At 47.6% G+C, this 26,000-nt stretch overlaps 1 protein-coding gene across 1 annotated transcript; it reads left to right on the top strand.

Moving 5' to 3' along the window:
* Positions 1–1,946: 1,946 nt before the first annotated feature.
* Positions 1,947–17,404, top strand: POU2AF3 (POU class 2 homeobox associating factor 3). Its single transcript, XM_084807230.1, has 7 exons — positions 1,947–2,016; positions 2,211–2,382; positions 4,692–4,720; positions 7,096–7,190; positions 12,037–12,097; positions 13,992–14,200; positions 15,658–17,404. The coding sequence occupies exons 1-7, from the start codon at positions 1,947–1,949 to the stop codon at positions 16,012–16,014; spliced, it is 993 nt and encodes a 330-aa protein (XP_084663356.1). The 3' UTR covers positions 16,015–17,404.
* The last annotated feature ends 8,596 nt before the right edge of the window (positions 17,405–26,000 follow it).

Raw genomic sequence — 26,000 nt, 5'->3', positions numbered from 1 at the left:
TGCAGAGCGTGTGCTCAGAGGTCCCCCGTGCTATTCCGCTTGCGTCCAGCAGCGGCGCTGCCGCGCAACCAAATCCACCCGGGCGAGCCGACGCGCTCCCCAGCCAGGGCAAAAGCACCATTTGCCTCTCGTCCGCCGGTCCCCCAACTGCCCCCACGGCGTCCTATGCGCAATCTACGCGGATCTGCGCGTGGCCGGGACGGCTCGCTAAGGGAATAGGGGAGACGGGCAGATATGCAAGGCTGGGGCATTGCACTGGAAGGGAATGGGTTTCTCCGGGAGTCAATTGCTGGGGGGAATAGCTAGGAAAGGGGGGGGGGCATAAATAAAGGACGAAGAGACGGCTACTTCCGAGTAGGATGGCGCTGCAAATAAGTCCCGCTGACTGCATGGGCGCTTGCTCCCAAGTAAACGTGCCCAAGCCTGCAACTTTGCGGGTGGAAATCAATGCAGCTAATTAGATCAATTAAAGGTTTGTAGTCCTCTGTAATCATCCTGTGTTCGGTCACCTGAGACCTAAAGCCATGTTGACTCAGGCGTCCCGCCGTGCTCGTCGGTGCTTGCTTCTAGGAAAGTAAGCACAGCTGCCGGCGGGCGGGGCTCGTACAGCTGCAACCCCCCTAGCCCACGCGGACGTGGCGGTCAGCCCTATGGAGCAACAGTGTCCTTTACTCCCGAGTAAACGGGGCGCGGACGAGCTGCAGCCCGAGCCACGCTTCCTTGGGAATAGACCCCCTCCCTTTGGAAGGCGGCGGGGCTTCCGCGCGAGGAGAGATTCCGCGGGGAAACCCGGTGCAGCGGACCCGATCCGCCCCCGCCCCGCACGTGTCTCGCACACCAGTCGGGTAGCCGGCGAAAGGGGCCCTTTCTGCACACGGCGGCTGCGGGGGCGTTGCTTCGCGGCCAGAAAGGCCGAGGCGCGCGAGGGAAGCCGGGGTGGGGCTGGCCCCGATCCGAGGCGGCGACCGGGCGCCTGGGATTTGGGGCGGGAGGAGGGGCGGGCGCTCGCTCGCTCGCTCGCTACTCACGGCGCTCCGAGGCCCGCCAGAGAGGCGCTGCGCTCCCTGCCTGACCGCTTTCCCCGCACTTCCTCCTCCTCCGGAGCCGACCTGGGGACGCGGCCGGCTTTCCTGCGGAGGCCTCCGGCTCCCTCCCTTGCCCATGCCCGGGGGGGGGGGGCGCTGCCAAACAAGCTCTTCCCACTTCCCCTCTTACGCAGCCCGCCTTGCCCACGACCCGGCCAGGGACCCTCCGGGCCGCCGCCGGGCTGCCTGAAGGGGCGGCTTGTTTTGCGGGAGAGGGCGCCCGGCTGCGGTCCTGCGCGCACTTACTTCGGAGTAAGCCGCATCGGACTCGGTGGGGCTTCCTTCTGCGCCTTGGACTGCAGGCGCCTTGCAGCCGTCCGGGGCGGCGCCCCCCCTTTCTCCTTTCATGGGGGAGGGATTGGGGAGAAGGCGCGGAGACGCCCCCAGTCCCCTCTTGATTCCCCTGAGGTAGCTGCTAGCCCCAAGACGTCTCCGTAGCGGTGGTGAATGTGGGGGGGGGGCGCTCATGTGCCGGCCCCACAGCGGCCCAAGGAGAGCCGGGAAAGGCAGCCGGCTGGGCTGAGCGATATCAACGGACCAGCGCGCGGAATCCTCTCCTGGGATCGCGTCTTTTGGAAAGCCCAGGGGCCCGAACGGCCCACTCCAGCCCAGCCCGCCCCAGGTGCTCTGCGCTGCAACGGGGAGCAGCAGATTGTTCCTGGGGCGATTCATTTCTCCCCCAGCTGCTGCGAGAATTGCAGCTAAGCTCAGAGGGAACAGGCAAGGGGGGGTGGGGGGGGGCGGCAGGTGATGCCAGTGCGCTGCTAATAAAAAAGTGCCGGCGCTGCGTCCCTGCAAGCCCGGCGCCGCTACAGCGGCATGGACTCCCCGCGCTCCCCCCCCCCCCAAAGCAAACACGGGATGCTCCCAGGCGAGACTTGGGCAATCGCCCTGCTTCGTAGATTTGAGGGGGGTCCAGATGTTGTCTTCGGTTGGTAGCCCTCCCGTCTTTTCACACTGCTGCTTCTCTCTCTTTCCTCACTTGAAAAAATCACTCAGGGTGCAATCCCATGCCTGTTTGGACAAAAAAAAAAAAAAGCCCTACAACTCTTAGCATGCACCAGCCAACTGTGGCTGCCTGGGGAATGCTGGGAGTTGTAGTACTTTTTTCCCCTGCCTAAACAGGCATAGGATCGCACCCTTATGGAAGAAAAGCTGCACACTGTCCGTTGACTAAGAGCCCTCCGTCTGGGAGCAGCCCACAAAGCAAATTTACTCAGCGGGAAATCTGCGGGAGCCGGATGTTACAGGACGACTCCTCGCTTCTGTGTGAAATTGCAGGATGCTTGGCTCTTAGGTACAGATACGAAACAACACTTCCCAGAGTCCCCTCTGCTACGTATGCCACATTGGGGACAAGCCCGTTGGAGACTGGGGTGTAGACATGTCCTGTGCAAAATGGTAGACCCAAAGGGCTGTCCTCACGAGCTGTTCCTCTGGCTCGGAGAATCAGTGGCAACGTAAGTGGTAGTTTTGATGAGCTGGGTAGCGTTGATGGAGAAGCGGTGATACAGCATACAGTTCGGGGGTTTAGTGGGAGGAACGCTCATTTGATCCACACTTATCACTGGGTTTAGAGTTCCACTAATGTAAGGGTGTTGGGTTGAAAAAAACATAATCCACTTTAATAATGGACCGGTAATTACCCATCACTTTGTCAGTGCCTTCTTCTCAATCCCATCTGGCCGGGTATTCTAATGCCCCTTAATTATAGGACACATTTGGAGCCAGCCCAGAATGCCTTCTGGAAGCCATAGAAGGCTTTTTAGATGGGCTGACACCTGGAACACTGAAGCGAGTCAATCCATGTCCAGGAGTTTTCCCATTCTTCAAGACCAAGTAGTAACTAAAATACTAGTAAGTTCCAGTAAAGTGTCTTCCTGTTTCATTTTCAATGGTGCAAAAGCAGCTGTGAATACCTTAATTTTAAATTCTAGTTGAATATATTTTAGATATTTTAAATTGGAAAGGCAAGCTGAATACGAGCCAACAATGTTATGTGGCTGCAAAAAAGGCAAATGCTATTTTGGGCTTCATTTATAGAAGTATAGCTTCCAAATCATGTGAAGTACTACTTCCCCTCTACTTGGCACTGGCTAGGCCTCATCTTGGGTACTGTGTCCAGTTCTGGGCACCACACTTTAAGAAGGATGCAGACAAACTGGAAAGGGTTCGGAGGAGGGCAACAAAGATGATCAGGGGACTGGAAACAAAACTCTATGAGGAGGAGAGACTGAAATAACTGGGCCTGTTGAGCCTTGAGAAGAGAAAACTGAGGAGAGACAGGATAGCACTCTTCAAGTACTTGAAAGGCTGCCACAGAGAGGAAGGCCGGGATCTCTTCTCGATGATCCCAGAGTGCAGGACACAGAATCATGGGCTCAAGTTACAGGAAGCCAGATTCCGGCTGAACATCAGGACAAACTTCCTGACTGTTAGAGCAATATGACAATGGAACCAATGACCTAGGGAGGTGGTGGAATGCCTCTCCCACACTGGAGGCATTCAAGATGAGGCTGGACAGCCATCTGTCAGGGATGCTTTGACTTAGATTCCTGCACTGAGCAGGGGGTTGGACTCAATGGTCTTATAGGTCCCTTCCAACCCTACTATTCTGTGATCTCAGATGGCATCTGTACTAAATGTGTGCACAAGCTAGATTCCCAAAGAGCACTGCAAGGATCTGTATTGGGACCAGGACTCTTTACCTTGTTCATAAATGATCTGGAATTAAGGGTGAGCAGTGAGGTGGGCAGGTTTGCTGATGACACCAAATTATTACGGGTGGGGGGAACAAAAAGGGACAGTGAGCTCCAAAAGGATCTTTCCAAAATGGGTGAATGGGGCATTAAAATGGCAAATGTGGTTCAGCATAGGCAAGAATAAAGTGATGCACATTGGGGCAAACTATCTTCACGTATGCCCTAATGGGGCCTGAGTTGGCATCATCTGACCAAGAAAGAGATCTTGGGGTTGTGGGAGATAGTTTGATGAACACAGTGACCCAGCGTGCACCTGTGGTGAAAAGGCAAATTCCATACTGGGGATAATTAGAAAGAAATTGAAAATAAAGCTGCCAATATCATAATGCCCTTATACAAATCTATGATGTGAACCAGCTGGGAATACTGTGTACAGTTTCATTTGCCATGTCTCAAAAAGGATATTGTAGAACTGGAGAAGGTGCAGACAAGGGGCAATCAAAATGATCAAGCGGCTGGAGCAGCTCCTTTAGGAAGAGAGGTTACAATGTTTGGGTTCAAGAGAGGACACGATAGAGGCAAGTAAAGGAATGGTGTGGAGAAAGTGGATAATCTTTCATAATGCAAGAACCCAGGGTCACCCAATGAAGTGAAACAGACGCAGACAGCAAATAGTTAAAAGTGTGGGATTCACTTCCACAAGATGTAGCGATGGCTGCCATCTTGGACAGCTTTAAAAGGGGATTAGACAAATTCATGGAGGAGGAAAGGCTGTCAGTGGCTACTAGTCCTGATGGCTGTATGCTGCCTCCAGTATCAGAGACAGTATGCCTATGGACACCAGTTGCTGGGGAACTTGGGCGGGAGGGTGCTGTAGCACTCGTGCCTTGTGGGTTTCCCACAGGCAGCTGGTTGGCCGCTGCGGGAACAGAAGTCTGGGCTAAAGAAGTCTTTGGTCTGATCCAACGCAGCTCTTCTTCTGTTTTTACAAAGTCTTCTCCAGCCCTCTGCCTCCTTCAAAATTCGCCAGGGAAGATCTTGCAGCTTTACATCTGGCACACTTGTTCCATGAATTTGGCAATTATTCCCAGCCTAAATCATGTTGCTGAAACTTGAAATGGCTGTTGTGTTTCTTGACTGTTTACAGTGGCTTTGGTAAAACATGATACCTGCCTGCTCTCATGTTTCCATCTCTTCCTCTGTCTCCCCCCTCCCCGCATTTCTCCAATCAGGACAAGTTGCATTTGTCTGGTTGCTTAATATTTAGTATTTGTATAGCACTTTCTGAGTGGTCAAAGAGCTTCACGCACATTCTCCCAGCAAGCCTTACAACAGCTGGTATAACTGTTCCCATATAGCAGATGTGTGTAGATGAGTGTGTGTGTGTGTGTGTGTGTGTGTGCAGAGACTGAGGCCTGGTTTGCATGTAATGACAACCCAGAGCATGGGTTGTCGTTGAATCGTGGGTTGTCGTTACGTGCAAACCCTGCACTATGGTCTAACTATGATTGTTAACCACGAACAACCTGGGAAGATAACCCATGGTTTGTTGTTGTGTTGTGAATTCTGGGTTGTTCATGGTTAACAACCCGTAGTTAAGCCATAGTGCAGGGTTTGCACATAATGACAACCCACGATTCAACGACAACCCACGATTCAACGACAACCCATACTCTGTGTTGTCATTACATGCAAAAGAGGCTGATAAGTGTGATCCAAGGTCAGCCAGTGAGATCACATGGCAGAGGCAAGACTTGAAGCAGGGACATCCCTGCTCACAAGCCGCTCACCCTTGTGCAACACAATCCCACACATGTCTACTTGGAAGTAAATTCCACTGTGTTCAGTGGGGCTTGCTCCTAGATAAGTGTGCATATAGGATTGCAGCCTTAGGGTGCTTCCAAACCGAGGGCTCCTAGCGCTACCTGTCCAAAGGCATTGTACAGTACTCCATCTTTCCCTCCTTAACCATTCCCCCTCTATGGTAAGAATAAAGATGGTGGAAATGGGAAAACACGGGTGGGTTACAAATGGAAGTCCTAATTTTCTGGAGCCCCCCCCCCCTGGTAAAACCTGTGAATGAGACAGGGTGGTTGCACAATAAAAGCCTTGTCTGCAAACATCCACAATCCAGACAGCTGTACTGATCCTGGGCACTGCCAGGCGAGGTTTTTATCATGCCATCAGGCCCCATTCACGGTGACATTGTCTTCTACTCATAGCCTTCGCATGGCTTCCCACGGCTTCTTCCAAGCATCTCTACACCAGCGTAAAGCCCTGCATTTAAAATGGTGCTTTCTGCTTCTGTTTTAAATTCAGGATCTCAACGGACTCCCTTTACATGTGGAAGGACTCCTTCCTTTCCCCACTCCCCTTTCCCCCTCCTTCTCCCCTGTATCTGAGTCTTCCATATCTTTCATGGATCTCACTCCTCTTCTTGCCACTTTTCTTCTTTTCATGGAGGAAACTGAAGCAGAACACAACAGGGTAATTTGATAGCTCGTTATCTGCGATTTATTTAAAAATGGAACAAAGGTCATTTAGTGCAGCAGACGCCCTGAAGGTTCGCGACATGTAAAGAGCCTGCAAACTTCCACGAAGGAGCAATCTCAATCGCAGGATAAAAGCTCCGTGTGAAGGAGCCCTCCATCTTTCTCGTTTCTTAAAATTCATTTTCACCAGGGAGGGCGATGGGTTCAGTGACAACATAGACATCATTTATATGGAAAGATTTCAATTTACAAGGGCATCATAAGCTAAATAATGGATGTAGAATGTTTGGTCCATAAGGGTGCAGTCCTGTGCATGTTTAGACAGGCAGCAGGGAGTTGTAGGAATTTATTCTGTCTAAACATGCATAGGATTGCGCCCTTCAAATTGTTTAGAATTATTTTCCATCCTTAAACTCTACCTAGGATCCCTACAATTGTGCTGACATGTGCTTGCTTCCCACTTACCCCAGATCTAAATATAGGGTGCCAAGAATTGGGCTGTTGGCCTGTGCAAGACGATTTATACTGGGAGTGCTTCCAGATGAGGCTTTGATTGTGCAATTGTCCTGCCTCAAACATCGGATTTTATGGGGGACACCCCCTGTAGTCATCTTCCACAGTCAGGATTAGACGTCAACCCCACATTTCTAAAGTGCAGAATTGCGAGTTTAAGACATTTGTGAATCAAAGCCAGTGAACCCTAAACTCACGTGGTACTGTTAAAAACGTAACCACAGCTGTATACTCATTTGGTTATGAGTATACCCTTCTCTGCAAAACCAAAACAAGGGTCTATTTTTAATTCCATTGTTTCAGGAAAACCAAAGGTCTATCAAGGTGTCCGAGTCAAGATTACTGTGAAGGAGCTTCTGCAACAGAGGAGAGCCAAACAGGCCGTAGCTGAAGATGCCGTAAGCCGGTTCCCCACTTTTGCACGTGTGTTGTCATTTTTAGGGCCAGGAAGTTGGTCAGTCGCGCACACTATTTCGTTGTTTCACAATAATTATTGGGTAGCTTCTTTTGGGGGTGGGGGAAGTTAGTGATGCAGTGTGCACATCACTTGATCACACAACACGTGAAGATGTGTGAACTGAAACCTGGACTAGTTAAATAGATGTACTAGGCAGCACCATGTCGGGGGGGGGGGGGCTGTGTATTTGAATCCATTCCGACCAATTTTTTTTACAATTGAAAGTCCTCCACTTAAGAAACTAGCATGTCAGAGAGAAGTATCGCCTAGAACTCTCCCTGACATACTAGCTTTCTCTGTGCAAGGGTAATAATAATAATAATAATAATAATAATAATAATAATAATAGAGCATTAAGCAATTCCATCCTCCAGCTGCAGCCTGAGGTGACAAAATCTAGGAACAGTTTAGTTTGTGACAATATTTGTCCAGACCAGGCCTAACTATTAAAAACCATAGCACTGGAGGTGTTGCAAGGTCATACGAAAGTCCTTTCTCTGTAGTGTTTGATCTGCAATGGTTCATTCATACATGCTCATCTAGCCACTCCTCAAAGGAAGAATGGGTATCTGTGAACCAGCTCTAAGGCACCCTCTTTGTTCTGACCGCTCCCTTTATTTCCAGCGTTCCCGTTGTGAGTGCCATTGCTTATGTAGCCAAAGCAGCACCAGCCATGAACAAAATGGTGATTCCAGCAGGCTTGGTAGAGTCCCAAGTTTTACAGAAGTAATATATATATATATGTATGTATGTATGTATGTATGTTTAGGGGGGAAAGCGGGTGGTGGGGCAGTTCCAAAACAGCTGAAAGAGGACTGAGAATGTTGACTTGTAAATTAATGCTTTTGCCGATCAAGCTCTCAGTTAGCACTAATCTGTTAGTGTAAATGTTTTCCACGGTGTTTGGAGACGAGGGGAAGGGATGGGTAGTAACGCGGAAAGCTGCCTTGTACTGAGTCAGTCCACCGGTCCATCTAGTTTAGTACCGTCTGCACCAGCCACCCCCAGCATAGCGCCTTCCAGATGTGTTGGACTACAAGTCCCATTATCCCCAGCAACACATCTGGAGGGCACTAGGCTGGGGAAGGCTGATATAGACTCAAGATTTTTAACAGTTAAAGTATAGTTAATCTGTGCTCAGTGACCATGAACGGGCGCTCTTGCTTAAGAACTCCCCCCAAGCCTTGGTGGATCAGACCAAGGTCCATCTAAGTCCAGCATTCTTTGCAAGAATTCCAGCAACCAGCAGGCATGAGGTGGACAATCACAAATTGGCCAGTGTTCCATCCATCCATGGTGATTTTCTTTCTGTCCACCCTTGTTTTACATTCTCCCTCCCTGTAACCCCACTATGATCTTACCAAAACATAGACTTTGCTTACACACACATGTACATCACTTGAATCCTCTGCACTCAGTTACTATAGAATTAGGCCTGGTTCTACATATGCATGTTCACGTTTCCCACTGCTGGTCATCAAGCATGGAGAGATCAGGAGATGTCACAGGCATGTCTGAACTGGCCTTGATGCGTGGGGGAACATCACTGTAATATCAAATTCCTGTCTGTGATGTCAGGTCTATGATGTAGCCCACTTGCACATCACTTTACGTTGCAGGCATATGTGAATCAGCCCATAGGCTCATCCTGGGGGAGGGGGAAGGCACAACTGCATTTACAGTGACATGATTCTGCGGTAGCAGCCACAGTAGCAACATGGACCATCCCATCGATATAGTTTTAATGGAAGACGGGAAAGTATTAACTTGCTCTCCGAGGCAAGGAAAGATTAAGTAGATGCACGGAACACATTGCTCAGCTCCTCTGCATGCAACCTGCTGTCTTGGCTTATGTTGCTTTTGTTGTTTGTAAAAGGAAGGCACCAGCCAAATACTGCTTCTGGGTTCACAGCACTGCAGGGTTATTTCCCTCTTCCCATATTTAATCCATTCCCCACCAGTTGTTCCTCACAAAAGATGTTTCTATAAGAAACTGGAAAGCCAAGACGCTTGCAACCCCAAATGGAGACTTATCCTAGCACTGAAACAACCCACTGTGAATTTACCTCTCCTGTTGCCATGAAATGGGTTTAATGCACACAAATGCTGTTAGCTTTCTAGCTGTGTCATAAAAGCCAACTTGCTTTTGCTTTACTGGGCAGTTTTAGAACACAATTAAGGAAGCTGTGTTGATCCCACTGCAGCTTGCAGGGGAGAGGAGAGCAAAAGAAAGTGTTTTGTTTTCATTTGTACATGAATTGAACCAAAGGCTAGAAAAGGACAAGTTCTCCTGGTGACTCCAGTGTAGATGTTCAAAGCAATTGTTTTTTATTTTTATTTTTTAAGAGGCAAACTTAAACAGAATAAAATTAAAAAGCAACCTACCAAGATAAAAGGTAGGTTTATGTTTTCTCTTCCATGAGCAAAGTTTCAAATGAATTGAGTTATTTTGTTGTACAAAGAAATTAAAATAGAAACCAAAATGTGAAATTTGCAAAAGCATTTACCCTCAGCCCTTCATCCTAAGTAATTATTGCTCTGCTTCAGGATAACTGCATGACTTCTATTTCATTCACTGGTTGCAGTTAGTTCTGTTGTAACAACTCCGACTTTGCTCCAGTTCTTTCCTTTTTGAAGAGAGTGGCTGTTCTTTGCAGTTTGTAAGGGAATACATAGGGGCTCTGTGTAAGGCAATGGCAAACCACCCTGCTATAGTCTGCCATGAAAACGCCAGCGGAAGCGGCGTCCCTCTAGGAGTCAGCAGTGACTCGGTGCGTGCACAGGAGGAACCTTTCCTTTCCTGTGTGTTTACTTTGAGCATGACTTTCTAGTGAAGCTAAAGGCAGGAGCAATTACTCCACTTCTTGGAATGGCACACATTCTATCCTTTAACACAGATCCTCCTGTTTCATTAGATAGTTGCAGCGGTAACTGGAATGGATTTAACACCAAACTACTGATGTGTTTCAAGCCTACCTTGGCTGTGGTTGTACCACTGGAGAAGTTTTAGCATTTGAGCTGTTCTTGTGCGTTCGTGTGGAACTTTAATACTGGTTTATTTCTGGAGTTGCTTCTGTGTAGCCGTCTCACACCAAAGCAGGAATCTACTTCCTCTGTGGTGGATCAGTGCTCAATTTTTGTTTATTTCCACTGGGAAATTCATTCGCCTGTCTTCTTCTACACAATCCTGCCCACCCGCACATGTCTTCATGGGATGCCTCGCTCTGTGTGTCACAGAGGAGCACTGGATGGGTGAGACAGAGCCTTCTCCATTGTGGCACCCAGAATGTAGAACTCCTTGTTCCACAAAGCTTGACTGACCCTCTTCCCCACTGAGATTTAGACTTCTTTGTCCTTTGGCACAGAGAAGAATTGAAAACAACAGAAGACTTTACAAGGTGCGCTAGCAGTATTTCAAGTGAAGAACCTTCATTGGAGGCAGTATGTTCGTCTGTATTCCATGTTGCAAAGGAATTATTTTGTAACTGAATAGCTTAGCAACAGAAAAAACAGAAGATGGCACACTTGACAAAGAGTCTTCACTCAAAACACATTGGGCCTCATAAACTACACAGTTCTAGTGCATGTTCTAGGGTTTCTCCTTTGTTGTTTTCATACCTTTCCTGTCTTTCTCACACAAAGCTGGTCCCAGTTTCTTTTGCTGATAGCTCTAATGTTTGCATTTAAAAAAACTGTTTGTTAGCTGCCTATGTTGTGGGGCAGAAAGGAATCTTACAGATATTTTAATTAATTCATGTAATACTAGGTGGGACAGTTCCCATATTGAAAGCACAGCGGGGACAGTTCTTTGTAGGGATGTATAAATTTGCGTCCCTTGACATTCTTTGGCTGTTTTGCACGGAGAGGGAACCTTGGAATTGGATTTGAATTTCACCACAGTTGGAAGCCAGCAACAAACTGAGGGGATGTGGAACCCCACCCTTTAAAAAAATATTTATTTATTACATTTGTATCCCACCTTTCTTCCATGGTGGAGCTCAAGGTGGCTACATGCGCTTCCTAGGTAGTCTCCCCTCCAAGCACTGACCAGACCCAGACCTGCTCAGCTGTGTGCCTCTTGAAAAATTCACTCAGCTTCTTGAAAACTCCTACAATATTTCACCTCTGGAGGAACCATAGTTGCTACAAATTTCTATTTAGGTGAAATCTGAGTGTGTCAGCTCTAGGATTCTGGTTCAAGACATCTGCCAGTTGCCTCACACACAGAACCAGCTGCTTGAATGCCTGTCTTTATGGATTTAAACAAAGGAAGGTTGTAAATTCCAGGGGAAATACTCCGCAAATAGGGACTGCCCATTGGGGTTGACCTTCCAATTACCTTTTTATGTTTCCTGCTCTTTACAGCCACATAAACAGAGCTGTGTTGAAAATATGTTTTGTCTTGTTTTTTAAACAGCAAGCCCGCCTCATGGTAAACTGCAACCCCACAAGCAGCGCATTCTTAATCGGTGTTGGGAATGTTAGGTTTAAAGAAAATTGGTACAGCCTTTGGGGAGAAAGCACCATATTAGCTAGTTAATAGAGTCCCAGTATCTAGAATGGCCATCTCTTAAGCATACTCACATAAGACCACAACCAGTGCTTAATATTAGCCCCATTTACGTTGCTCCTGGCATGCAGTCGCTCATCTTTCTCATGGAGAGAAATCCTGGACTTACCTCCACCGTGTCGGGGGATGCAGGAAGGGGGGGCAGGGGAAGCAAGGAGTCCTTCTGCTTTTTAAATGGAAAAACACTCCAGCTTTGCTTTGCTCCTTTTACTCTCAGGTTTCCGGAGAAGGCAGTGGCAGTGTCCAGTTCACAGAGTCTTTCTCCCCTCCCTGTGCAGGTTGGTATAAAAGGCGCACCCCCACATTACAACACCCCCACTTCTTTTCTGGACTTCCTAAACCTATTCCCAGAAGTTGCATCTTGAATCCAGACTTGGGAGTCAGCCACAGGCATTTAATTAGGAACCTGGCCAATCGGAACCGTGGAAAGAGCTTGCTAAATGCAGATGAGGATACAGGGGGGCTGGTGGGGGGGAAGCTAGCAAGGCTTTTTTTAAAAGCCTCTCCTGTTCAGTTTGCTGTTTGCCTTTATATCCGTTCTGTTTTAACAAAGATCAATCACACAAGGGAATATAACAGACCACATTGGATTACTTCCTTTCTCCACCTCTTGCTCTATCAGGAAGATTTAGCTTATTCCTACGGATCAGTTAGTTCCCAGCTCTGCAGGTTTGCTTCTTTCACACCCGTTCTGTTTCTCTCTCTCTTCCTGCAAATCCAGAGGGGGTTAATCTTTTTTCACAGCTTATATCAGCTCCTTCCTGATGTACAAAACCAGTCAAGAGCTTGACAGGGTTTAAGAGGCAGGAATGTTGGCTTTTTCTTAGTCCTTTAGGTGTTGGTAAAATGATCAAGTCAACTAAAACAACAACAAAACTCTAGCTCAGTTATTTGCAAAGACGTGCGCGTGCATGCACACACACATGTATGCATATACACACATGCGCACACATACATCTCATGGACAATAAATATTCATCTATGCATATATAAATATAATCAATACAGGTCGGGATCCAGATTTGCATATATTAATATAGCAATATGAGATTCTCAGACACTTCTTCAAGTTGGTTAAAAAAACCCAAAAATCTCTCTTGGGTGAGAGAAGATGCATCCAAGAGAAATGCAACCAAGAGATATTCCAGAAAGCACTAGAACCAAATGGGTACATACAGATTTGTAAGAGCAAGTGACCTTTTGGATTTTCAAGGGACTGTAGTTGAACGGAACCTGAATCTTGTGTTTCCAAGCCATAGAAGAAAAACATGATTTTGAAAGTCCCACCACATTTCATAGTAAATTGATGATCCCAAACAACTCCTTATTTGCGGTCAGTGCTGGCCCCTTATCCATATAACTCCACATAAATAGCACTTCATGGCTTGCTGTGCCTGAGGCAGTATTGAGTGGCAGATGGGCAACAGGAAGCTATGAAGATCACTAGGCCATCTGGGGACAGTCACTCTTTCTGCCTAACCTACCTTGCTGGCCCTTGAGGATAAAATGGGGTGGAGACAGAGGGCAGCCCTGCCATGCAGGAGGGTGAAGTGACCTGATTCAGGTAGCACTATGAGTGGGAAGGGATACCGGAAGGCAGGAGCAGATGTCTGGATGGTGCAGCAAGGCTTTAAAGCATCTCTGACCATATGGGATCCGCTTCAGGCAGAAAAACATCTCCAGCCAGGACTGGGTGGAGAGGCAGCGGGCACCCTCATGAGTCCCTTGAAGGAAGTGTGCGATTCCCCCCCCCCCCCGCTCAAAAAAGTAAATCCCAAATAAACCGTAGAAACCTTCAGGAACAGGGCTTTGGGAGCAGCCGCAAGCATAAAAAGAACCCACGTATCATTATTTTCTAAAATGATTCCCATGTTCTGCTCACTGAGAGATGTGAAAGTTTTTGCTGTGAATTTTGGAAAGATGGAGATTTCTGGGGTGGGGATAGGGAACAGAGGTGGCCAGTAAGTTTACTGGCACCCCTGTGCCTTTAACAGCAGCCCGTCCAGCAGCATACATGAAGCAGGTGAAAATTCTCCCATCATCTTTATTTACCATCCGCTCAACATTTACCACCTGAGTCAGGGGGCTTTGTTCTGCCTTGTAGCTCAGCTGACTTTGGTACATCAAGCAGTGCCTCGAACCCCACGTCCTGTTCTCTTTCCCTTCTCTTAGCCCCGTACGTAGAAGCAGAACTTGAGTCTTCCTTGTCTGGCTGTTTACCACCCTGGCAGTTGGAGATCCCCAGTTACTTGGAGCAGCTTGTCGACTCCTGTCTTCAGCCAGAGCCACCTTCGGATGCCTCTGTGGGTGTTGCTCAGGGTGCCTTGCCCTGTTCGCCTGGCAGCTTCCAGCCAGGCCCTCCCTGCCTCAACCAAAGCCTGGTAATTGACCTTCAATTTCTATAAAGCCAGGCCTGGGGGGGCTGGAGTCCTAGGAGAAAGTGCCCACACAGGGCTGACACAAAAGGGAAGAAATGCATGACTGCAGGAGGAAGATTGCCAAATGCGGAAGGTATGACATTGCTTGGAAGAGTCTCACCTGAAACACTGCATCCAGCAGTCACCTGGCCAGTTTCAGCTCATCATCACCGTGAGACTTAAGGCTAAGCAACTGGCCGCGGCTCAGTTGTTGAGCACCTGCACTGAATGCAAAATGTCCCAGGTTCCATCACTGGTATCTCCAGGTGGGGTTGGGAAAGATTCTGCCAGTCAGAACATAGTAGTACTGAGTGAGACGGATCCATCAAGCAAAGGGCTGGGTGTGCCTGATCTCATCTGATCTCAGAAGCTAAGCAGCGTCAGCCTTGGTTAGCACTTGGGGAGACTGCCTGGGAATCAGGCTTCCTGCATTGAGCAGGGGTTGGACTCGATGGTCTCGTAGCCCCTTCCAACCCTATGATTCTAATGTCAAATAAAGAAAACGCCCCACTGGTTGTTAGAAGGCAAGGGCCATCTTTTCTTCTCCACTCCCTACTAAAGTGATATGCTGGAAAGAAAATAGCACCCAAAAGAAACACACAAGGGTAAACTTGGTGAAAGCAAATTCCAGCATGTGGGGCTGGGAGTTAAGAGTAAACCCACAGCTCTGTGGCTTGACATTTTCTTTCAGCAGTGTAAAACTGGTTTGTGCTGTGTAATCACTGAAGGTTGCAATGCTCCTGTGTACACTTTTTGTGGGGGAGTAAGGGTGCAATCCTATGCATATTTAGGCAGAAAAAGTCCTTTTTTTGTAGGACTTTTTTATGTCTAAAGATGCATAGGATTGCACCCTAAGTCCCATTCAACTCACTGGAGCTTACCCCCAAGGAAACATGCATAGGATTGTGCTGTACAGCTTCAGCTGATGAATGTTTTTTTCTCAACTTAATTGCCTCGCAGTTTTCAATTTTCAAGAGGGATTGCAGCTGGGGAAGGAAGGATGAACTCTCCTCTTCCCACATGCTGCAACCCCCCCCCCCATCCCCACAAATCTTTCCCTGCATGGCAATTAAGGTTAGAAAAGAAACTTTCGCCATTGGTTTGGGATGATACAAATTGTCAGGGTGCAAATTAATTGAAGAATTTATTTTATTTGAGATGATTTTCATGAGAAATTAATTGGCTGGCTTGGCCCCTGTGAAATTTAAAGAAAACCTTGTAATTATTTTTAATTTGCTTATAAATCACTATATGCAGATTTTATGCAGATTTGTGTTCTGAGGCCCTGGGCTCAGAATCTTTTAAGTCCCCCCACCCTGCTTCTGAGCAAACAGGCATAGGATTAGGCTGTTAAAGGGATTAAAGTTTGCAAGGTTATTGGTTTTACTTAGATGTCTCCTCTCTCCTCTTCCTTCTTTTAGGGTCCTGGATCCCCAGATTCTTCTGACCCATCCAGCTCATTTGATTACAGCTACTCCCCAACACAGCTGCCTCCTTTTGCACCGCTCAGTTACAGCTCCCCTTCTCCTCTGGATGCCAAGAGCTGCATGTATCCACCATCGGAGGGAAACCCCTACCAGCAGCACTCCCATGTACAGTACAATCCTGCCCCGTCCACATGCTACTGCACGTCTTGTGGCTCCCAGCACTTGGACACTTTCAGAGTACCGGAACATTTCTCCTGCGCACCTGTGGACTGCAAGGACTATGCCCCTTCTGTCTCTGTGGCAGACGACTTCTTCCGGAGGGACAGGAGCTGGGACACGTGCTACAGTTAATGGGGAAGCATGAGTCCACTGCTGTAAACACAGGGGATCTGTAAACTGTGGTTGGCATTTTGATTCCAAAGGGCACAAAATGCCAAGTACGTAAAATCAGATCATGTATTGGGCTGACCTAGGCTGGAGTTGGAGAATGCATGCTTTTGAGCTTCACAGAATTCTTTGTGGGGTAGAATGGAAAGCGGGCAACGTTTTTAGACTGTATCCTGTGCTCAAACAAAAACTTATACCCTCCAGCAGGGAATCCAAATTCTGGCCCAAGAAAAGCTGAATTCTGCGACCGGTTCCATTTATGCAAATATGCAGAATGGGTCTTAGTCTGCATTATTTATTCTGCCGCTGCTGGTTGTGGGGAGCAGCAAAGGGCCAGGCCAGGCATTGAAGCTCCACTCCACGCTCACTGGGTATCTTATTCAGCAGCCCCTCCGGCTTCTGCAATTTCACTGAGCAGGGCCCATATGCTTGCAATCATACCTCTACAATAATAAGGGCTACAAAAGTCTTTAAAAAATCAAAGCTGAGACTCCAGGAAACGACCTTCTGCATCCAGCAGCACACTCTGCAATATTCCTGTGCACACACATGGCACGCACGTAGCCTATAATAATTGAACAGGAACGCAGACCTTCAGGCCTGGGGTTCCAATCCAGCCCTCCAGTGTTCCCCAGGCAGCCAGGCCCGCTTCACCCTGAGCACCAATTGCTTGGTGGTTTCCCAGCTTTTGTGCAGGTTTTCCCCTATTCTAAAATGTTGAAATGCCTTTCTTAAGGCTTAATTACTTTCAGTAAGAGCTTTAAGCTAAAATATGCTACTATTTTTGGCATTTCCAGGACATAGTCTGAAGGCACATGAGGTAGCCATCTTGCTGAAGCTAAGCAGTTCTGGGTCTGGTCAGTGCTTGGAGGGGAGAGCACCTGGGAACCCCATGTAGCCACCTTGAGTTTCACAATGGAAGAAAGGTGGGACATGAATGTAATAAATAATAAAATGAATAAGTTTAGGCTCCCCCCTCTTGCATTTGGCTCCACGCATCACAGGAATGTGCCCCCCCCCCCCGAGATCTTTATATACCTGAAGAATTTGTCTCTTTTTATTCTACTGGATGCAGAATTCTGTGAAACATGAAAGCTTCTATACTCCTACCGATAAAAGATATCTGATCTACTTCATATCTCCTGTAAATACAGTATGGCTTGTGCTCCATTCAGATAAGCAAGTATATTACCTCTACAAACTTATGACTACCTAACCCAACCTTTGTCTTCTTCTGGTGTTTTCTGTGGGGTTCATTTTAGGGCACAAACAACATTTTAAGCCACATCATAGCATTTCTTCTCCCATCCTGTCATCTTGTATGTTTTAAGATTCCATTAAACAAACATCAGCCAATTTGGTGCAGGTGTGTTTTTGTTGCTTTCATTCTCACAGTACAATGACAGATAGTTTGAAGTGTCTTCCAGACCAGCTTGTCCACACAGAATCACAGAATGTTAGCATTGGAAGGGACCTGGGGATCATCTAGTCCAACTCTCTGCTCAGTGCAGAAATCTTACACCTACAGCATCCCTGAGAGATGGCTATCCAGGCTCTGCTTAGATACATCTAGCAAAGGTGAATCCACCACTTCCACAGGCAGTCTCTTCCAGGGTTAAACAGCTCCTGCTGTTAGGAAGTTTCTCCGAAACTTTAGCCAAAATTGGCTTCCCTGCCATTTCTACCCATTGGTTCATGTCCTGCTTTCTGGATCAACAAGCCTGCTCCATCTTCTGCCCGATTGCTCTTCAGATCCTTGAAGGCCACTATCATGTTTCCTCTTAATCTTTCCTTCTCCAGGCTAAACTTTCAACCATTCCTCATAGGACTTGGTTCCCAGACGGCTCAGTCGTTATACCTACAACCAGGAGTTGTAAGCTACACCCCAGCCCCAAATTCCTGGTCTGTTGTGATTCTGAGTTATATTGGTCTCCACGTAAGCATGCATCTGAAACAAATTACATGGGGGCAGGGGGGAGCAGAAAGGAGGCAGACTGCTTCTCATTGCTCCCTTCTGAAGCTGTACACCCAAGAAAACAGAAGGGGAGGCTTTCATTACTTGCTTTTGTGCGTTAACATCGAATTTGGCTTTGGAAAAATATGCATCAGCTCAGCTCAGGCAATAAATGGATGATACAGTGACTCCTGCTGGGCATTTGGAGAAATTTCCTGTTTTTAAATGTCCTAATGATAGTTTTTAAGAGCTGTCTGCAATCCATTCTGGGTGCTTCCAGATGTGGAGAGAGCTCTCAGCGCTACTGATTAGAAGGCATTGTGCAACTTTTTCCTTTTAACAGATTTTCTGCAGTAAGAGAAAAGACGGGAGGCAGGTACTGCCTGAGGCAGCTGATTCACTCTGCCTAATGGTAGGGCTGGCTACAGGGAGTTGTTTTTGTTTTTGAATGTGAGGGGAGCATTCAGAAATGCAATTCCCCTTCATACTCTGAATGGAGCATGCGATTCTACTACCACACAAGTCCACCACCATACTGTGCTGCATTGGGGGGTGGGGGAGGCCTACAAAGAAACAGATATCCACTTTTTCCAACTATCTCACTTGACAGCTCTAAGAAGATGGAGAACCATTTTGGTTCTAACCATTTGGGATCCGGCTTCTCCTTTTCATCCCCTGCTGCCCTTGCTTCCACTGCCCCCTCCCACACACATTCAGCATAATGTATTTATTTATTATTAACCTTTGTATACTGCCTCATATGCTAAAAAGCCACCAAGGTGGTGTACAACGTGAATAATGTGTGAAAGAGCCTGTGTATGTAGAAAGGGTCGTATCCTATGGGTTCAATGTTAGTCTAACTTAACTCCCATTCATTGCAATGGGTCTGTTCTTGTGCTATCCTGAAAACGTCTTTCACATATTTTTCAACCATTCTCATTCAATTTGATTGAAAAGAAATTGCTTTCGAAAAGAAATTCAAGGGAGAAGAACATTTTGAAGAAAACCTCATGAGTTGGGTTCAGGTTTCAGGTTTTCAAATACCTTATTTATGAGGTGGCTGAGGAGTGTGTATGTGTGCATTCTGCCTTTGTACAATAATCTCTCTGGCAGCCTGTAGCCTCCTCGGCTTCCCACACTTAAATTAAAGCCCAGGGGAAGATGTCATGAGGTAACTTTTCCGCTAGACGTTTTTCAGATCAGGAAGCGCAGGCAGTTTGGGAGGCTGCAGAGCAATGGAGAGATGTGTAATAGAAAGAAAACACACACACACACACACACACACACAGCACCCTTGGCCACCTTGCAGGGATTAGGAAGCTCAAAAAGATGACCAGAAGAAATTCAAAATAAATTATAAAACACCCTGAGAATGAAGCAGAAAAATGAAGCCTCTTTCATGGGGAAGAAAACTTTCAAGAAACTGGAGGACAGATTTTGGCACAATACTAGGAAAGAAGAAAGAATCTGTGCTACAACCCCTGCCAGTGGTGAGCCCTACCCGTGAGAAACTGTAGGATAATTTCTTCTGCCCCTGGAGAAATTCGGTGAAATTGTCTTCTCAGTTTCTCTGCCCACAAATAGGGTGGAGAATTTCAATCCCCCATTTGTGCACTGCTCCAGTCTATTCTAACTATTCCCAACACTGGACACAGCCCAAACGCTCCACCTGTAGGCTCAGCCTGTGTTGGGACTGGGAACCCTCAAAAAGGAAGCAGCACCGGTTACATGGACAGAGCCTGAACCAGCTGTCCCCACCCTGCTAGCCTCTAGACATTTTACACTTCGACACCCATCAGCCCCACCTAGCATGGCCTATGGTCAGGAATCCTGGAGTTGTAGTGCAAAACAACTGGAGGGCACCATATTGGGAAAGGCTTACATCCCTAATGTTTCTTGTAGTGTACACACCCCTGCACAAGTTATGGTGAATGAACATAGGGGGCAGAAGCAAGAGCAGAGGGTGCAATCCTGACCACTCTCCACTGTCTACGCATGTTCATGTGAATGTGGGAAGGGGTCAGGTTAAGAAATCAGGTTGGACGCAGGGGAGGCCGGTGGGTCCAGTTTCGGTGGGGTGGATATTCCATTCTGGGTTTTAATTACAACCAGTCAGGAGTCTAAAGGAGCTATTCAAGGTGCTGGACCCCCTTTAGGGACATGGTTCAGCACCTTGGATAGGTACTTTAGACTTCTGGCTGGTTGTAACTAAAACCCAAAGTGGCATTTCCACCCCACTGAAACTGGACCCACCAGCCTCCCCTGGTTGGATAATATGTGGGAAACTCTGGCACTCTCCCCAACTCTGGGCCAAAAAAGGAGGACCAGGTGCTGCTGGTTCAGAAATTATTCAAATTCTTCTACTGGAAAAAAGGCGAAGGAAAAGGTTGTCTTTTCCTTGAGGGAGGTGGGTGGGATGCATGTTCCAAAGACTCTGCAGAGATAAACCTGCAATTTGCAGGTGATTCTATCAATGCAGACAGATAATTTCCAGAATTATCAGCAGATGGTGGCAGACATACATTCTTTAATGGATGAGTTATTGCCCCATGCAATGGCTCCAGAAAGATAACGGAAGAATTGTGTATATGTGGGGCGGGGCAGGGAGCGGGGGACACACAGAACTATTGAATGAATGATGTTAAGAAAAGATAAACGGGTTGGCCCCTTTCGCACAGCCAAAGGCATAGCCTCCATCCATGTTCAAGAGGCTTTGTAAGAACAGACCTTTTAGGCTCCCTGCTTTACAAAGCTTGAGTTTGGCTGGGGGCAGGAGGGTGAGCAGAGATAACTGCACAGAGAGATGCACATATTAACCTTTTCAAAAGATTATAGCAACATACACAGAGATCTTCAAACGCTGGCAGCGTGGACTGAAGTTTAACATTCTGGAAATAATCATCAGGGGAGGTATGTGATAAGGGGCATTGCCCGATGGAGAGTTCCTGGTGCTACCAATCCAAAGGCACTGCACAGCGATTCCATCTTTTCCTCCTTAGTGTTTTTTTCTGATAAGAAACAATGATGGAAGAAGCAATGGGAAAACACAGAAATGCTACAAATGGGAAATGATGAAATCTGGACCCCCTGCAAAATTCCATAAACGAGGGAGTGTGACTGCACAATATAAGCCTCACCTAGAAACACTTGAAGGTGAAATTTTATGACAATTTGGATTGCAGGGTAATGCAAGTGTTGACTTCAGAAATTCTTTGGCAGGCTGTGCCATCAGGCCCAAAGAAGTAGCTAGCTTATGAAGCTTTGTCCACTGCCACTTTGAATGAGAAACTTAGAGCCTTTCTACATGAGGCAATTATTGTGCACTCATCCATCCTCCACAGTTCTTTGCAAGCATTATAGCACTTCTTTTCTAATGAGGAATGTCTGTTATTTCCTTGAATGGTGGCATGAAACCCTGGTGTATTTGCGCAATTCCGCTAAATCACAATGCCGCTTAGTGGTTGTGCAATGGAACGTATAGAAAGGAAGAGTAAGAAACCCCCGGGGGGGAAAAACATGTAAAGGAGCCGATCTTAAATCCTGCAAAAAGTATGGAAGCACAAGCCTCGATTACATGGCAGTTCAAAACATGACGTAGAAAAGCCTGTACTGTTTATTTGTCAAACATTAGAGGCATACTGAGAACTGAAGGACACAGGAATTGCCTCACTGGATTGGACCAAGGTCCATGTAATTTTGCAAACATATTCTCAATAGTGGCCAGCCACGTGGAATGGGCATGATGGCTTTCCCCCTGTTTATTACCAGCTTCTGGAGCTCAGAGGTCTACTACCCTTGACTGTGGAGGTTCTATTCTTGGCTGCCATGGCTAGTTGCTACTGCACCGTGGGTACAACTGATCCTTTATAATAAGTGACCTGGTGGATCAGACCAAAGGTCCAGCTGATCTAGTCCAGTATCCTGTTACCGGTGATGACCAGTCATGAAGGTGATGGATGGCCTTCTGCTGCTGTTTGTCCACAATGTTTGTATTTTGGAGTCTCTGTACATGGAGGTTATCCTTAGGTAATGTCCTGGTTCACACATGGGTTCTCTTTTGTTCATGGCTAACAAACCATGGCTTGTTAGCACGGCTATGTTCACACATCATGACAACCCAGAATCCAACAACCGAAACCATGGGTTAACGTTACGTGTGAACCAGTTGTGGCTAATATCCATCCATTGTCCTAGCCTCTATAAAATAGTCTATTTTTAAAGGCCATCAAAACGAGTCTGTTCATCACTGCTTAAAGATGCAATCCTATGCATGTTTAGACAGAAAAAAAAAGTCCTACCATTCCTAGCATGCCCCAGCCAGCTATGCTGGCTGGGGGATGCTGGAAATGGTAGGACTTTTTCTGTCTTAACATGCATAGGATTGCACCCTCAAGTGGAGTTATGAGTTCAACCACCAATCCTTTATTAAGCAAGGTCATGGCTGCTGTACAGGCCTGCAGCCCCCGCGCTTGGGAGCCAGCTGTAAGCGCCAGTGGGCATGTGCAGGAACATTTTTTGTTTCAAAAGGAAAAAGATAAGAATCTTGCCTATAGGTAATTTCCTTGTATCTCTTGTAAAATGTGACTTGGGGCCACCCATTACTTTTCAGTGGCTCACTCCTCTGTCTTGCCTTTCTCCTACTTAAATGCCTTGTCTTTATAACTCTCAGGTTCCGGAGCGATACAGTAAATATTTGTATGCGTCAGGTCTACAGTTAAAAAGCTGCCTGCTTTGATTACCAGCGGGCGGCATTTCCTGAGGGACAGAATAGACACACCTGGCTTGTTGACTGGGAGAGATCATTTGCAATAATAGAAAGGCCCTCGTCCTTGCAGGACTTGGAAGGAATCTGCTTTCTAGCCGAACATGGAGCAACGACTGCATTGCATGGCTGACATGCAGTGGCGTTTAGTGTTTCACAGTGTTAGATTGCTGGCATGCAATGGCCATTGCTATAACGACATCAGAAGAGCCTGTCTGGATCAGAGCAAAGGTCCATCTCATCCTGTCTCACATAGTGGACGAACTGATGCCTTCAGGAAGCACACGGGTGCTGTCTTGGTTTTGCTCAAGAGCAACTGGTATTCAGTGGTATGCTGCTGTGAAGATTCCACAGAGCCATCACGGCGAGAGAGTTCTGTCCTCCATTCATTCGTCTAATCCCCCTTTAAACACATCTGTGGTGGTGGCTGTCACTACATCTTGTGGTAGCAAATCCCATAAGGTGACAATGCTCTGTGTGATGGAGGATTTCCTTTTGTCTGTCCGGAATCTCCCCCCAGTCAGCTTCATGGGATGACCCCGGGCTCTAGTTCATACAGTGTGGGCTCCAGATTTTGGAGGGCCCTGGGCAAGACACCCTCCCTCTGGGAGTCCACCTTCTCACCACCATCATCTCCAGCTGTGCTTGCTCCTCCTCCTCTCTCTCATCATGGCTCCCTCCGGCTTGCTTGGCAGGCAGAGAGCCAGGGAGCGAGCAGGCCGCGGCATCTGTTGCCGCACCTCCTTCCTTCCACTTTTGACTGGGCCAGATGAACATGCCGACTGCAGTGATGGAAGGGAAGGGGGGAGATGCGGCAGGGCGGCAATGTGGTGAGGTGGGTGGGCATGGCAGAGCTGCATGCGTGCTCTCCTCCCTCAAGCCTCAGGACAGCCTACGTCGGCCCTGTGGAATATTCATCTGTGATAGAAGCAAATGCAGTGTTTGCGCAGCTGGACGCCCCCTTCCCGTGTCCATGGACTTGAGGCTGCCATCCCGAAGAGCAAAACTCAGAATTGCCTTGCTGCTCTGTCACACCCTGCTAATGCAAACGTCAAAGCTTTATGCTCACGTTGCAAGAAAGCCTTCTGGGTATGTGCGTGTGCGGCGGTTTAACAGCGATGTGGGCATGAGGGGTGCTTCCAGGCAGATGGTGCCTTGCACTCCTAAGCATAAGGTGTTGTGCAGCTATTCCACCTCTCCTTCCTTAACAGATTTTCTGGGGTAAGAAGAAGCAGATCTGGTGGGAAAACACAGGAGGCTTACTAATGGAAGACAATGATGTCTGGACCCACTATAAGCATCCATGAATGAAGCAGGACGATTGCACAACAAAAGCCTCACCTGGAAGTACCTGAAATGAATGGCTCTGCTAGCTTTTATCAATGTGGGATAGAGTGACCCTTCTCTTCCGCCTGAAGTCCTTTTCCCTATTTTCAGACCTCAGCAGAGTACAAGTTTTCCTTTGGAACTGGGAACCAGCATGCCAGAAGAATTGCTTGTCTCCGTGGCTACCTGGACTTCAAGATCTTCTTCTGAGGCACTTCCTGGGTGCCTCGTCCAGGCAAAGTGCAGTGAGTAGCCAGCCAGCTAGGTTCCAACTGCCTCTTCTGTCCTCTTTCTTACCAGCACCAACACCCCCCTCCCCCCAAAAAAATATGTTAAGGAGCGAAAGACAAACGGTGGTGCTAGGAGGCATCCATCTGGAAGCATCCTCAGAGAAGTGAAGGCCGTACAGTTATGTCTGTGTGGGCAATCTGGATCATTCGGGTTCAAGCCTACAGAACTAGAGCCAACTGCCTCCGTTCAACATGTCAGACCTTGTTGGTCTTTAGCCGAAGAATTACTATGGGGCATTCCATTAAATCAGCTCTTTCGCCAGAACAAAGAGCGGATTGTAGGTCGGGCAGCTGAGGTCCAGGCTGAAAATGGAGATGGGAGTGGGGGTGAAGGAAGAGTCTTAAACAACTCGTTTACTACTCTGGTTGGCCCTCAGGTCCTGCAAACAATGTTTGCCACCAGATTGTTGTATTGTACATGTGATAAAAACTTTACAGTATGAAAGTTTGGAATGTCAACAGTCCTTTCGGAAATGAAGCAATGGCATTTGCCAAGATAACGCTGAGTATACATTGGAAAGGTTTCCTTTCTTTACAAGGATTCAGTTTCACGGGGCACTCTGTGGAGTACTGTGGCTCAGTGGAACAAGTTCCCCTTGAGAGCTTTTCCACCTCCACAGTCCTCCTTTTATCTCTGTTGGTGCAGCTGCCAATCAGTGCCAGCCCCAGGCTTTGGAAGGCCCTTGGGGAAGACACCCTCCACGGGCCCCCTCCCTCAGGGGGTCCACCTTCTCACTGCCATTGCCAGAGCAAGAGGCAGGTGAACAAGCAGATTGTGATACTGAAGAGGGACTCTTGTGAGTGAGTGGAGGTGAGGGCCCTTGGCTAGTGTGGTGTAGTGGCTAGAGTGTTGGACTGGTAGTCAGGAGATCCGGGTTCTAGTCCCCACTTGGCCATGGAAGCTCACTGGGTGACTTTGGGCCAGTCACAGGCTCTCAGCTCAACCTGCCTCACAGGGTTGTTGTTGTGAGGATAATATGGAGAGGAGGAAGATTATGTACACCGCCTTGGGTTCCTTAAAAGAGGGGGAAAGGCGGGGTATAAATGTAATAAATAAATTAATAAATAAAGTGTCCAACTGTGCCTATCCCTGATGCTGGCCCTGAGAGAGAGAGCAATTGTGTCCAGGGGGCTCTAGTGAATGGGCCCCTGCTTGGATGTGGTCCCTTGGCAGATGCCCAACCATGCCTACCCTTGATGCCAGTCCCATTGGCAAAGCTGCTCCACTATTCCTTGGGAGTGGAATGAGGACAGGAGAGTGGAATGTCTTCTGCTCAATCCCCTCTCCCTTGAAAGGGTTGTTCTAATAGGACATGTTGCATGGTCAAGGAAGGGGGGTTATCTTAGCACTGTGCCGTAGTAACCACTTCCCTGGCCTATGCAACATAAGCTATGTTCATGCTAGTGGTAGGAAGTAACTAACTTACTTCCAGGGGCTGTGAGGAACGCAAATGTGTCTACTTTGCCACATACATGTTCCCATGGCGCATATATTTCTTCAAAGAAAGAAGAAGCCATGAGCGCTTACCAAATGGTATGCAGGTGGGGAACCTGAAGTTCCTGACAAAGAAGCAGTATCTGTGTAAGTAATCCATTATGTGGTAAGTGTTTAGGGCAG

Source organism: Heloderma suspectum, chromosome 6 (assembly GCF_057233095.1).
Source record: "Heloderma suspectum isolate Gila_16-S chromosome 6, 16-S_ref, whole genome shotgun sequence".
Taxonomy (NCBI): Eukaryota; Metazoa; Chordata; class Lepidosauria; order Squamata; family Helodermatidae; genus Heloderma; species Heloderma suspectum.
Note: the sequence above shows the minus strand (reverse complement) of the source record. Positions and strands in the feature narration are given on the sequence as shown.